Source organism: Ambystoma mexicanum, chromosome 2p (genome assembly GCF_040938575.1).
Source record: "Ambystoma mexicanum isolate Mex_15411 chromosome 2p, UKY_AmexF1_1, whole genome shotgun sequence".
Taxonomy (NCBI): Eukaryota; Metazoa; Chordata; class Amphibia; order Caudata; family Ambystomatidae; genus Ambystoma; species Ambystoma mexicanum.
Genome location: NC_090923.1, coordinates 1341634226 through 1341647785, shown reverse-complemented (window position 1 = coordinate 1341647785; position 13560 = coordinate 1341634226). Strand labels below are relative to the sequence as shown.

The window sequence follows — 13560 nt, the reverse complement described above, 5'->3', positions numbered from 1 at the left end:
AGCTCTCCTGGGTCCACCAGCTCTTGGGACGGAGCCCCCACCCTCTGCATGGACCAAAGCGTCGACCACGCGGGGGTCTGGGGATGCAGCAGGGTTCAAGGACTCCCGAGGACCCAGGCACGCCACTGGGTCCAAGCCCACCCGCACTTCCACGGGCCCCGGCACAGCTCCGCGCGGGGGCTCCTAAAGGCTCACCAGCCCGTCGCTGCTCCTCAACCTTCTCCACACCGTGTTTACTGGCGGAAGGTTTGCACTCGGCCCCCCCCTCGTCGGAGCTTGCCTCCCCAACTGCAGACTCAGCCCCCCCCCTCTGGGGAAAGCCAGTAAGCGAGCGGGAAGGGACTCGGCAAGGGGGACCGGGTTGTTCTGTGTAGCAATGGTCTCGGTAGTTGGTCGTTGTAAGAGTTGATTGGAGGCCTGTGGAAAAGTTGGCGGGGGGGCCAGGTGAAAAGTACCATTTGATGTAGGCCAAAGGTTTGATCCTGAAGAGTGTGGTGGTAACTTGAAGACTTTCTTTCCTACTTTATTTCCGAAACTTTTGCCGGGTTTGACAGAAATTGCTGGCGTATTCGCTGAGATAAAAGTTTCAACTTGAGAACGTTTTTCTAAATGCGGGCAGGAGCGCAAACGTCATAGGCGCCCGTTTTCTTCTTCAAGTGGAGCCAGGGGGGAGGCAGTCAATCCAGTCACGACAGCCATGACTGCAGAACTGCCACTCTCCGCCACTCCACGTCCGCTCCGCGGTCTGGTGAGATGTAGATGCCTCAGTAGCTCCTCCTCCTTCGGTAGGGAATGAACAGGGTGGACAGACTCGGCATGGTCGGGTTCTCTGCAGGACTGCCACTCTCCGCCACTCCGCGTCCGCTCCGCGGTCTGGTGAGATGTAGATGCCTCAGTAGCTCCTCCTCCTTCGGTAGCGAATGAACAGGGTGGACAGACTCAGCAGGGTAGGGTTCTCTGCAGGACTGCCACTCTCCGCCATAATAATAATAGTTTTACTATGCATGGTTGGTATTTGGATGGCAGCATTGCACCAAATATGGATTTGTACTTTTTGGTGACTTGCATCATTTTATATAAATCACTGGTAAATATTGTGTCACCCATCACCATGGGGCGAGAGCACTTCTCTTAGGTCGAGTATGTAAACTAAAACACTTGCCCTCCAGGTCTGGTGGGATTTTTAAGAATTTGTAAGGCCCACATCAGCATTGGCATTTCTGGGTTTCAGCTCGACTTTTACCATGGTGAGGATGAAAGGCTTTTAAACTGTCACAGGGAGCCCCCCCTTTCCAGTCCATTTTTATTTTGCCCTCATGTGTCACTCCCCCCCCCCCCCCCCCACACGCACACAATTCCCCCCCTATCCTTCACCCAATAGGCCCTGTCCAGGGTCTCATTGATGATGGAACTCACTGTATGTGTACGTGGGAGTTGCTCCCAGATCAAGTGTCCACAAAGGGTACCCTGCAATTTGTTTCCCTGAGCAGGTTGCCCTACTAGGCTCCTTATGTGTAACCCACTTATTGGTGGCACTGGTTTATAATGTTGCAGCCATTTTAGGTTCTGGAGCAAAGTAGTCTTCTCGGCAGTTCCCGATTAAAATGGCAACCCGCATTTCTAAGACCAGTAGAAGTTGGCAACAAGGCTATGTTTACCTGGTCGGCATGGAAATAACTGTGCCAAATATGGGAATAGTCATCCTAAAACTCCACCTGGGAGCTCAGGGCAGTCATAGCCCGGTTTGGCCAGGTGTATAAATGAGTACCTTAGATTTAATCCAGAATTTACAAATTGAGGGGTTTCTAGAAAAGTTTTCAATTATGCTGTCACTCCTGATTGGGTCACCAAATGTTTGAATGGCTGTGTAGGTCTCATTGGAGCCTGGATGTGTATCCCAACCTCCATGTGTAAAAATGAGTGTATCTGTACCATACCTTTTGTTGAACGTTGGGACTCTTCCCAAAGCAGCTGGAAGGGCCTGCCTAAGTAAAACCGAGGCTCTGCTCCTGCATTCTAAACTCAGAAAGTGAAGTGCTGCTTGAACCTGTGCGCTTTAGACCTCACTACAAGACCAGAAGGCACACAATACAGCTTACTTTTCTTGAATCATTTAGTGCAGCTGGTTTACTTGCCTGTGGATTCAGGGTCTCATTGGTATAGTACTGGTAGCCTCTTTACAGGCTTACCTTGTGTCCGAGAGTCGGGGTGTTTTGCAGTGCATCAACAGTAGGTATTGTCAAAAACCCTTGACTGCTCCAACAGTACCTTACTTGCATATACATTACTGGGAATCCTCCTGCACCATCTTCTTCGCTGAGGTTGCAATCTCGACATCTGAAGTAGCTGCACCAAGCCCTGGGACCTGGCTAATCTCTGCTGAGTTCGCCAAAGTAGTCCAGGGTCCTTGCAACATTGACTCGACGGGTCGCAATCTGTACATCATGCACCCTTTCCACTGGCCTGTGACTTTAACAGCTTTTTTTCTCCCTAACTGAAGGCTTGCTTCTGGACTTAGGCACCCAAGAAAACATTGAGTCCATAGGAAAACATTGGGCGCCACTGGAGCACCAACTTCCCTTCTGCTGACTCTTCTCCCAGTTTGACTGCTCCTTTTCACCAGAACTGTGGCTTTCATTCTGGGTGTATACCATTGCTTAACATTGGAGTTTTGCTCTGGTGTAAAAAATTGGACCTTGGGACACTACAAACTAGACCCCAAATACATTTTGTGAACATTTGGTGACTTCAGGTGAGGCCATTGCCAAGAAAGATTTCAGTTTTTTAAAGTTACTTATCTATAAACGACCACATACCTTTTTGGAGGGGGGATATACAAAACACCATTAACATTCAGTTCCTATAGGTTTCTGCCTTGGCCTTGGAAATAAGAATGTGATCAAACAAGCAATACAATGCTGTCTTTGCAGTGCTAGCTGCATGATGACAAACGTTAACTGTATAGCAATTACATTATAGAGTCTAAGTATCCTTTTCTTTCTTTTCCTTATACTCCTACATTTTAAAGGGGGGGGGGTCACAAACGCAACACAAACCTTGTATAAATAAACTGTGTTTTTGAGAAAAAGATAATTACATCATTAGAATTCCTTAATAAATGTACATTGCTTTGAAATATCTACCTCATTTATTTTGTCTTTGTCCTCAATATCAATAAACCGATGTCTTCCACATTTCTTCTACATGTTTCATATTTATGTATAATCATCATCATCATCATCATCATCACCACTATACCTAACACATCATATTAAACCATTAAATATGTTGTATATTAATTCTGCCTTCTGTGGTAAGAGCTGTTTGGCAAGGGCATTCCCCTCTGCCGTAAAAAGCTGTCATTTGCATATCCCACCTCCTTGTGTAAGGACCCTGTTGTGAGTTCCAGTGAGTAAACATAGTTTTCGTAGCAGTGGTGTCTGTAATCCACAAATTCTAAATGGGTTTTAAGGTTGGATATTGATCCGTGGGCCAACTCATTGATATCTCGCCACATGTCTGCACAGCTAAAGATTGCAGGATCCATTCTTTTCTTCAGTATATTAAGTTCTTTGTGCTAATATAGCTTTTGCTTTTTTCAAGAAGAGTTTTAAGTTATTGGTTAAGTGATCCTCAAATGATTCATAGTGCAAGTTGCCCCATTCTATTTGGAAATGTCAGAGAGCTTCCCTCTGAATCTTCTCTGAATAATAAGTGTTTTATCGGTAATGGGGTGGATGGTTAATTCAAAGCAACCCCTCAACTCAAGCTTCCTCCATTCCAGCTTTTATCATATAGCCTATGACTGGGTGCATTTATCTTGTTTTAATGTGTGTAGGGATTGGCCACCTTTTGAAGTAACATCACTTGAGATAAGGTTGTACAGTTACTACAATTTCTTTTCACTTACAAGTTGGGGAATCCTTTGGGTTTGTCCTGAGATTATTCATAACTATTCGTATTGCTCAGTGATGGAGCTCGCAATCTGGGCACACTTGCGTGCTTTCAGTTTGCTTGCTTTAATTACACCAAGTGTGAGCCTTACCCTTTTTCTTTTTCAAATAGATTGACTAAGATGAGTGAGGTTGATAATGGGATAAGAAGCATTTGTGTGAGGTAGTGGAGTTGAGGAATTGAATTAATTGTTAATACATTAATTGTTTCTGTAAGGAATAAAATTGGAACATCTTATGTATTCACTTAATATGCTCTACTACAGGTATATAGTTGAGGGAAGATTTTTTAAGTCTTTTGGGATCCATATTCCCAAGTATTAACTTGTTATCCCTTGCATGCGAAGTCACCAGTCAGGCGCTCTCATTCCTTGTAAATTCACAATTGCCATTAACTTTGGCATAGTAAAATGTATATTATACTCTTCTATATTTCTGTATATGTTTAGAATGTCTACACATCTTGGAAGAGATTGTTCCAGGTATGACTTGAAAATAAGGACAAGGTCTTTGTACAACGGTTATATCTTCAGTTCCTGCTACGATGATCCCGTTTTAAGTCTAATTTGTCCAATCCTAGCCATAGCAGCTAGGGCAAATAACTAAGGATATAAAGGTTATTTTGGTTTATCCTAGACTGAGCAAAAACCGGGAGAAACCATTCAATTTGTGTGTATTGTGACCAAGGGGGGTTCCATAAAGTCTGCTAATAAGTGATTGGAACAGACGTGCCACTGTATGCTGTTGAATGTGCTTTGTCCCTACAATGGCATTAATCAATCAGTGTTACGCTATCTGGAGGCCACCCTTGAATAAAATCATTTTGGTGTTGCTAGATGAGATTTGTTTTTTCCCCAGTCTTAATGCATTATATATATATAGCTAAGCTCTGTGCATCAGTGCTTATTAAAAAAAAAAAGGTATGTCTTTATGAACTACAGGAAGTGGAATTCATGCCTTCTTTTGGGTCCAATGAATGATACATATATAGTTAGATATGCAAAAGGGGGTTTCCGACTCTCTGCAGCCCCTTCTTAAGGCCTCTCACAGAAGATGCTTTCTTTTCTATTGCCATGATGGACTGTCATTGGTGGTGTGAATGTCCTCAAAGTTCTTCAGTTTCATCAGAATGTACATGCTTGGATTGTTGGATGATTTGATGGTGGTAAGCTCTTTGAGATTTTTTTTTGCTATTATTAATCTATGTTAAGGTAGCAAGATTTTTAGAACATAGATGTGGAAATTGCTTCTTGAGAATCTTAGAAATGTTGCTGTTTGCTGATGCTTCAGACAAAAGACAACTGTATATAATTGAAGAACCTTCGGCACCTTGAATTCTTTATTCAAGTCCTGTCTACACTTGAGGACTCCAGCCGAGAAGTTCTTGAGTATTCTTAGGTTTGATGGGCCCCGTTTGACTTCTTATAGGCTTTTGTAGGCCCTTAATACCATGAGTTTTTGTTGGTATTTCAATATTTTGAATTTTTATCAGCCCGAGTCTTTCTCCTTTTACCAGCTTTGGTATAGGTGTCCAGTGAGCCCCTTCAATAACAATCTCGGCCACATCTATTATTTGACCTCTCGAAATAAAACTTTCATGAAGTCAACTGGGTCTTGACCTTCTTCTGGAAGGCCTATAAAGTGAGTGGTTAGGGATTGCCTGGTCTTCGAGCTTTTAAGAGGTATTGTAGATCATTAATTGTGTTATCCATATCACTGGAAAGGGTTCTATAATTATCCTCTGCCACACTGATTTGTCCCTCCACTGTCCACAACATGCTCTGCTTGCAGGTTCATTTTTGCAGTAGTTCAAGTTTGCGAACTATTTCAGGGAAATGTTTATGAAAAGCTTCAATACTGTCATTCGTTTGCCTCAGTGATGAGGTAACCCATTTGGGTTTGCTGTTGTGTAGCCACATTCTCGTTACATTTGGTCTTGTTCACTTTAATCATTTTAAAGAGCAGACTCAAATAGTCACTCAGATTCTTACTCACACACCAGCCTAGAAACAGGTTGAGTGTATACTGCAAACAAATTCTTATTCATCAAAGGCTGCAGCTTGGAGGTGTTATTTTCTTTGTGGTCACAGGTATTTTTTGTTTTTAACAGCACCCTTAGAAAAATCAGCCCGTGATTCTCTGGACTTTTAAATAGTGGCTTCAACCAACAGAGCAGTCCTTGATGGACACGGACATCTGGAATATATATATATATATATATATATATATATTCCTCCAAACCGGGTTCAATACTGAAAGAATGATCATTGGGAGCTGTCTGCCTTCTGTTTGATCAGTCTGGGAAGTCCATGAATGCAGCATGTTCATAAAAAAGGACTTTTGAATCGATATGAATTATTCAGCGTTTGTCCATCTGGCCTGTTTTCTGTGCGCAAGAATCACATGATCCAAGGTATGGTGGGTCCATTTGTGGAGTGTTTCCATTTTTGTTGCTTTATGTCGGTTTACCTTTGAAACTGCAGTAGCAAGGGAACACTTGGCATGTTGCTGACGGAGCCTGGGATCAATGAGCGTAACTTCAGCCGTAAGCCAACTGGAGCTGGCACACCACACTCCAGGCCTATGTTTTGTGGTCCCTAGAGCAGCTGCACCACTACTTCCAGGCCAGCAGTCACTAGGAAAGGCAGAGAGTGTGGACCATCCATAGCATAGATCAGCGTTGTGCAGCCAGAGCAGAAGCTGTTCGGCACCATATAGAGGAATGGAGCTTGGCTGACTCCTCACCTACCAGTTTTGGGGGCCAGTCACTCCTTTCCCACCCCCTTCTACGACAACCTGCAGTCATCTCTGGTTATCTGTGACCTGTTCTGACAAATTGTTATATTAACTCCGCCGATTTCAGAGTCTCTCAGTAAGGCTACCATCTTAACAGGGCACCACCACATACCATTTTTGCGAAAGCATATATGAAAGAGTAGATTTGTATTACTGTGTAGACATTGTGTGTTGTACGTTACCCTATACTTCTATTTAGAACCTTCTACCTGTAAGCATAGCCTTCATTTCTCATCTGCGCTTACCTGTTGGGCAGTCTTGCACTATACCGGCTAGTCCTGCAATTGAGGGATGGAGTGGTCTTCCTGAACCCTAAACCTAAGATCTCAAACTCTTCACACTCCATACATGGAATTTGTTAAACTTTTAATACATTATCAGGGTTCGAAGTTGAGGGGAGCTGGGAGCTATTTAGCTCCTGCTTGTAGCCAATATGAGCCTGGATAGCTTGGTACCAACAGCTACCAGGAACTACTTTTGGCTCCCCAGGCCAACTGATGTCAAACACACCTATGCAAATTTACCTCTGCATTTGGGGAAATCTGTAAATGAGCATTAGGACACATCTAAATGAAAATTAAAACATACAGGGTCATAACAAACGAGCACAAAGTAAAGTTTGCATCTCATGTTGGTTAGATTTGCGGAACGCTATGTTGCGGAACCTCTTTGTTCCACAGTGTTCGTTTCTGCTCACTGGTTAATGCCGGATACCCAGAAGCTGATTTTAGCTCTTGCTTATCTAATGTTAATTTCGACCCCTGATTATAGATGGTCTCGAAGAGAGACAAATGGTTTGAAATATAGAATTAGATAACTGGAGTGCATAGAAATCTTTTAGTATTACATTAAGTTGGAAATTGGACGGCATTGATGTGCCAGGCAGTCATTATCCACCACTTGTTTCTTTCAATATCTAAACTTGGAAAGTCGATTGTTGGTGTACTTTCTGAATGAACTTGTTTGTTATAGGTGCAATTGTTCTTTGGCTGGGGGCTATGATGCATGATGATTTTGTCTACTTTTTTTAATAAGATCACAAATCAACTGTATGCTGTGCCACTTGCCCATGGTGTTTGGGGCGGGAGGCTGCATCTGGGTCGTGCATTCCTGCTGATATTGTATTCCTACCCTGCCTGTCCCCTGTAACGTTTTTGATGGCTTGTTCCATGCAGATTTAAAATGGATGGGCTGGTTCAGAAGAAGGGGAGAAAGAGAAATGAAGATGGGTTTGGCACAGTTGTGGACTTCCTGTTGTCAAATGCTAGACTGGTGTTGGGTGTTGGCGGGGCTGCTATGCTTGGAATCGCCACTTTGACAGTGAAACGGGTAAGAACCTCTGTTTTCTTTGCCATGCTATTACTGATTTGAGGTTGATGGCCAGAGAGGTGGCAATGGTAGTGAGAAAATGAAACGATTTAAATGCAACAAGCTATTATCTTGCTGGATTTTGAGGAAGTTATGGCTACCGTGTTTTTAAAGCAAAATACGGATGTTTTAAGGGAAAAGTCAAAGTAATAATTCAGGGTGTGTTTCAAAGCTAGATCCCTGACACTACAGCCAAAGAAAGCTGGAAAAAAAATGCTCGAGTAGTGAGCCACCTTCAAGCTGTACAGCATCGGTGCAGCAAGGTCTGCCCAGCCCATGGCCAAGTCCTGACCTAAGCATACAAACTCAAAGCTAGAAGACTCCGGATACATGACTAAACCTTTGTTCAGTTGCGAATGTCCGGATTATAGTTCTTTGTACAGATTGGAGAAGAGGATACCTTGTGGTGGGACACTGTAAGCTTTGGTAATACTTGTGTCGAAATGACTCTGGTGATCCTGTAGAGCGGGTTGTCTCAAAACTCACCAATAAAATTGCAAAAGTAATAAAAAAAGAAAAGTGTACACCAGGCAATAAGTAATGCTATTTATTCCTGGCCCAGGCACAGCTGGGAAAGCGAAATTCTAACAGACGGCGGAACAGTACTGCATGAAAGGCGCTGTCAAATACGCCCCTAAAACAAACGTTTTTATAACCATAAAACTAACTAGCATCAAAGCAAATTGCAACATTGAGATAGTATTCCATGTGCATCTGATTGGTAGAGCTGTGTCATTATAGAAAGGCATACATTACCCCGCCGTGGTTGGATCCTGCAAACCTCACCACAACACCCTCAGCCACCTCTGTGACGTCACAGTCCAGCCAACAATTTCCACATCAATAGTGCCAAAACATTGAGGCATTTAAGATGGCCAGCAGATCTTTATTCATCTGCCACCGGTCATCTCCATCTGTTTCTCATGAAAATATAGTTGATCATGACACTTGAGGAGCCTTGAACTGCTGGCAAATTACCATTTTAATGTTGCATCCTAAGAACTCTTAGAACCTTTTCTCAGACTCACATGTGCCAAGGAGCAATTTGAAACCACCATGGGACACTTCAAAACTGCCAATAGACCAGTTTCATAAATTAATTTGCTGAATTCTAAAATTGTGTGCCCACTGCCTTTCTTCAGCACCCATGAGCTTAGCTCCCTGACCTCGAAAGTACCGAGAGCTATTCATTTCTCACCTTATGGTCCTGTGAATGTGTAATTTGCAATGTGGTGCCAGCCTCTGCTGCTACCAAGTGCGTTAGTAAAATGTGATAATGAAAGGCATGCTCCGAGGCCTGTTTAGAGTGCCTCGGTCTAATGTTAAGCCACGTATACTTACCTGTAATCCATCTTTATCTCCTATATGTTATTTTCTTGAAACACAATTATTTAGGGCATTCTCCAGCCTAGTGCATAGAACTGTGTAGCTATCAACTAAGCCCCCTCCCATTTTAGTGGGCTAATCCCACAGCTTATAAATGTGTGCCTTTTTACTGCGCTGAACTTGCATTTTTACCACATTATTCCTCCCTTTTATTGATCCATCAACAACAAACCCTTTTCCTTCTCCCAGTCCTCACTCTGCTGCCCTCTTTAGGGATCCATACTCTTTTTAGTCTGCGTGTCACCTTCATCTTCTTCCCAGTCTTCCAATGGTTCCTCTAGCCGCACACACCTCTCCCATCCTTATTGCATGAAATCCATTGGGTATCATAGTTCTCTAGATCTCCTGATGGTATTGTAATGTAACCCAGTCAACCTCATCATCAACCTTTTCACCCTTGGCTAGTTTGTTAACGGGCTTATTTTTATCATTTACCCCATCAACATTCAGGAGAAACATACATTGTCCTCTCCTTTTTTTAGTATAGTCTCAAAATAGTTTTGCCAATGCAGAAGGTGACGAGCATGAGGACCAGCGCAGGGACAGTCACTTGAAATACTCCTGAAAGCCAAACAGGCAACCCATGCAAAAAGGGTGCACAGCCGCCAATTGTTCGATTGCACTCAACTAGCTTTGTTTGTCATCTTCTCATGGAATGTCTATTTCATTGATAGCTGCACTCAGTGCTCCAGATAAGATTTTGAGGTGAGTTTTTACTCTCTATTTTTAAACTTTGAGAGTAAATGTGATTTTAAGAGAGTAAAAATTACTTTTCTCCTTCGCAAAAGAGTAAAATGTATGCGACGTCCAGCCGACGTGTGAAAAAAACTGTATGGAAATCTTTACTATGCGGCATCTTTCTGCATTGTGACAGAATACACCTTTCATTATTTGATCTCTCCTGTATATATTTAAATGTTGAAATTACAAAAACCTAGGCAATTATATAGTATAGCATACATGAATTTTTATTGTGTTTTGAGATTCGATAGCAGAATTGTCTTTTGATGTTTAATGAAAGTCCTAATTTCTTGGAGCTATTACTAACTAATGGTATGCCAATGTTAGATACAACAGTGCAGAGAGGCAAGGACTCCATGCTAAATTCTCTATCTAATCTAGTGGTCAAATGGTTATTTATATAGCTCTTTTGGCAAAGCGCTGTACATAGAACATATTTATCACAATTACCACCAAACCAAAAGTCGGTACTCCTTTATCAACCTCGAAAGGACAAAAGGCTGTGTTGGACTTCTCGGGATTCAAACCTGCAACCCACAGATCATGCAGAGATTGCAGCAACGAGTGCTGAACAGGCTGAGCTATCTTATTGGCTAACATCCTTCAGAGGTTGGTTAACTAAGTATTGACTGAGGTATAATGATCACAGTACCTAGATTTATTACGAGCCATTTATGAAGCGCTACATAAAGTTAAATACTTGGCGCAGGTTTTGCTGAGTTTCTATTTCAATTACCAATGTAACTTTAATTTGTTTGTTTTTGAACAGCGCTTGCACTTTCTTGAGAGTAAGGTTTTGGATGTTTTATTTGCAAGTCTTGAAGGTTTGAGAGGCCAGAACACCTGTGATCAGTGCAATGACAATTACTCACCCTTGAGCAAAGACTCTGCTGCCACTGACCATTTATAGTAATGTACCCCATTGACTGCAAGGTTGAATGGATGTAAACTAGACCGTGCATGGTCATCATTTTACACACTGTTTTTATAATTAGACTGTAAATTAAATTAGAAGTGTAAAAATGATCTGCCTCTGCATGATTATGGACCCAGCACCAGAACTCTGAAAAATACAATTGTGCAATACTGGTTTGCTTTCACTGTGCTTGCAGCTTAGTTTTCCATCTTATTAATTATACAATTCTAAAATTCTAGGAAACATGCACAGTGCATCTGAATAGAAATAAAGCATTCCTTTTATCACTGTGCAGTTTATTTTTTTGAAAGGCTTCAGAGAAATACTTTGTTTCAGAGGTGGCTTGCAATTACATCCTTGTAGATAAAAATCACAAGAAGCCTTCCGGTTTCTGTCAAGTAACCTGACCTTTGCACTGCCCTCTGCTCTAAACCTGTGTGTAAATGTACCCAGGAAAATAATAAAGCTGGCGTATTTACAAGATTTTCATGCGTAAAAAAATCCTGGTACTCTCCTTATCTGGAGCCCTGTCTGCACTCAATGGTCCATTTGTTGCTTATCCATTGTGCACTATGTTACAACAGCTGCTACCTATCTTGGCACAAACTCCTCCCTCTCTGGCAGTGAGAAGGTCCAACACGTGCCTATTCTGGAATGCCAATAAACGTAGCACCCTCAGATCTTCCTTTACCATGTTTAGGCCTTTTGCTATTGAATTGGCCAGTTGCAGTAATTCATACCTGGTGAGTTGTAGACACTTGGCATTAGCTGCCGTTTGCACACCTGGAAGCAGCAAAGACATACAAAAAGTGGTTGCCTTGGAAAACAGCCAAAACTCAGCAGGAATTACTGCCAGAATTTCTGCGCTCTTCTCGGACCAATAGTTACTTGCTCTCTCTATTTCTCTTTAGCACCCCTCGCTTTGTTTGCTCCTTGTTTTGCTGCATCACTTTTTCCTTCAACCACACCAAGTGCTCCTTTAACAAAAGCCCCATGTTATTGTTGCTTCGGGGCAGCAACAGGACAGGGCTGTGCAGTGTAGCAATCGCACAAACCCCACTGCAATCGGTAGGAAGCTGGGTGTAGGCCTTCGATCCACATGCCCACCACAGATTCATGATGACGGCTGTCCCCTGCGTCAGTGCCTCACTGCTGATCAACTTTGCACAGCCGGTGTCCGTTCCTAAATAGGTGGACCCAATGGACTTGACACACAGAGAAAATCATGTAAAGCTCTTTATGTAAACTGGTTGAGGTGTTTCACTTATCCTGGTCAATGCATGCACATACTTTCCCTAAATGCCTTGTAGCTATCGTTTATTTTAGACACCACATTTTGTTTGAATCTTACCAAGCCTTCAGCACGACATTGCATTATCTCCCCACCCCCATTGACCATTATACCACACTGTCCCTCTTGTTCTCATTAATGGTCTTGTGTGACACCATGATATACGAAGTCCCTCTTAATCTACACACTGCAGTCATTTGTGTTCACTAATCATTTGCCCCCCCCCCCCTTTAGAGCCTTCTGTTATATATTCTGCTATCATGTTTTTGGTTTCTATTTCTTCTGCCATCCTGTCAAGTTGCACGCAATTATCTGTGTAAACCTCTACTCTTTCATCCACCCACTGGACAGAAGCACTTGTTCCTTGAAATAGACCCCCAGTTTTGCAGAGGGATAGGTGCATTAGGCATCCTGCTTCCTCATATGATACAGCCTGAGGCAGGAAGCGATTGGGTGCCCCTATTATGTGTGGGATGAGTGAGCAGACGTAACATGTGCCGTTTGCCCTTTCTTTTCCCACAAGTAATATTTCATCATACCAGATGTTCCTGGATGTTATTGTTTGCCCCCTTTTAGTGTCATGATGGAATTACTCTTCATTTAACACATTAAAAATAGGAACGAGAGATCCCCAATATACTCCAGCCAGACCACAGGGGATAATGAGGCTAATACGCAAGCAGACATTTAATAAAGTGTTTTCGGAATATTACAGAAGTTTGTACTCCGACCCTCGGAGCGTGAGGGCAAGCTGCAAGATGTGCTGGATCTCATTACCCTGCCACACCTAGACGAACAGCAAATGAATATGCTGGAAGAGCCCATAACCTCAGAGGAAGTCCTGACCACAATAAGAGCATTGCCCTCGGGTAAGACCCCAGGCACAGACGTGTTGCCAGGGGAATTTTATAAGGCCTTACATAAGAGCCAGGCTTATATGTATAGCTCGTCTAGTCGGCGACTCTTAATTCAGCAATCATAGTGAACGTGTTCTTTGGCCTTGGATAGTATGAATAGGCCACTGGATGGGGATAGGAGACCCCTAATTGCACAATTTCATATTCCAGTAAAGTCGCAGGTCACTGGATTGACGGTAAGCCAAGAAAACT

At 42.8% G+C, this 13560-nt stretch overlaps 1 protein-coding gene across 6 annotated transcripts in view; it reads left to right on the top strand.

Annotated features, from left to right (window-relative positions):
- The window catches only part of MIEF2 (mitochondrial elongation factor 2), a 226562-nt gene that overhangs the window by 156963 nt on the left and 56039 nt on the right, over positions 1 to 13560 (top strand). For all 6 annotated transcript variants that reach the window (XM_069645698.1, XM_069645699.1, XM_069645697.1 and 3 more), the window contains one exon: positions 7925 to 8078. In XM_069645698.1, coding sequence (XP_069501799.1) covers positions 7932 to 8078 — 147 coding nt within the window. In that variant the 5' untranslated portion in view covers positions 7925 to 7931. The remainder of the gene's footprint in view (positions 1 to 7924; positions 8079 to 13560) is intronic.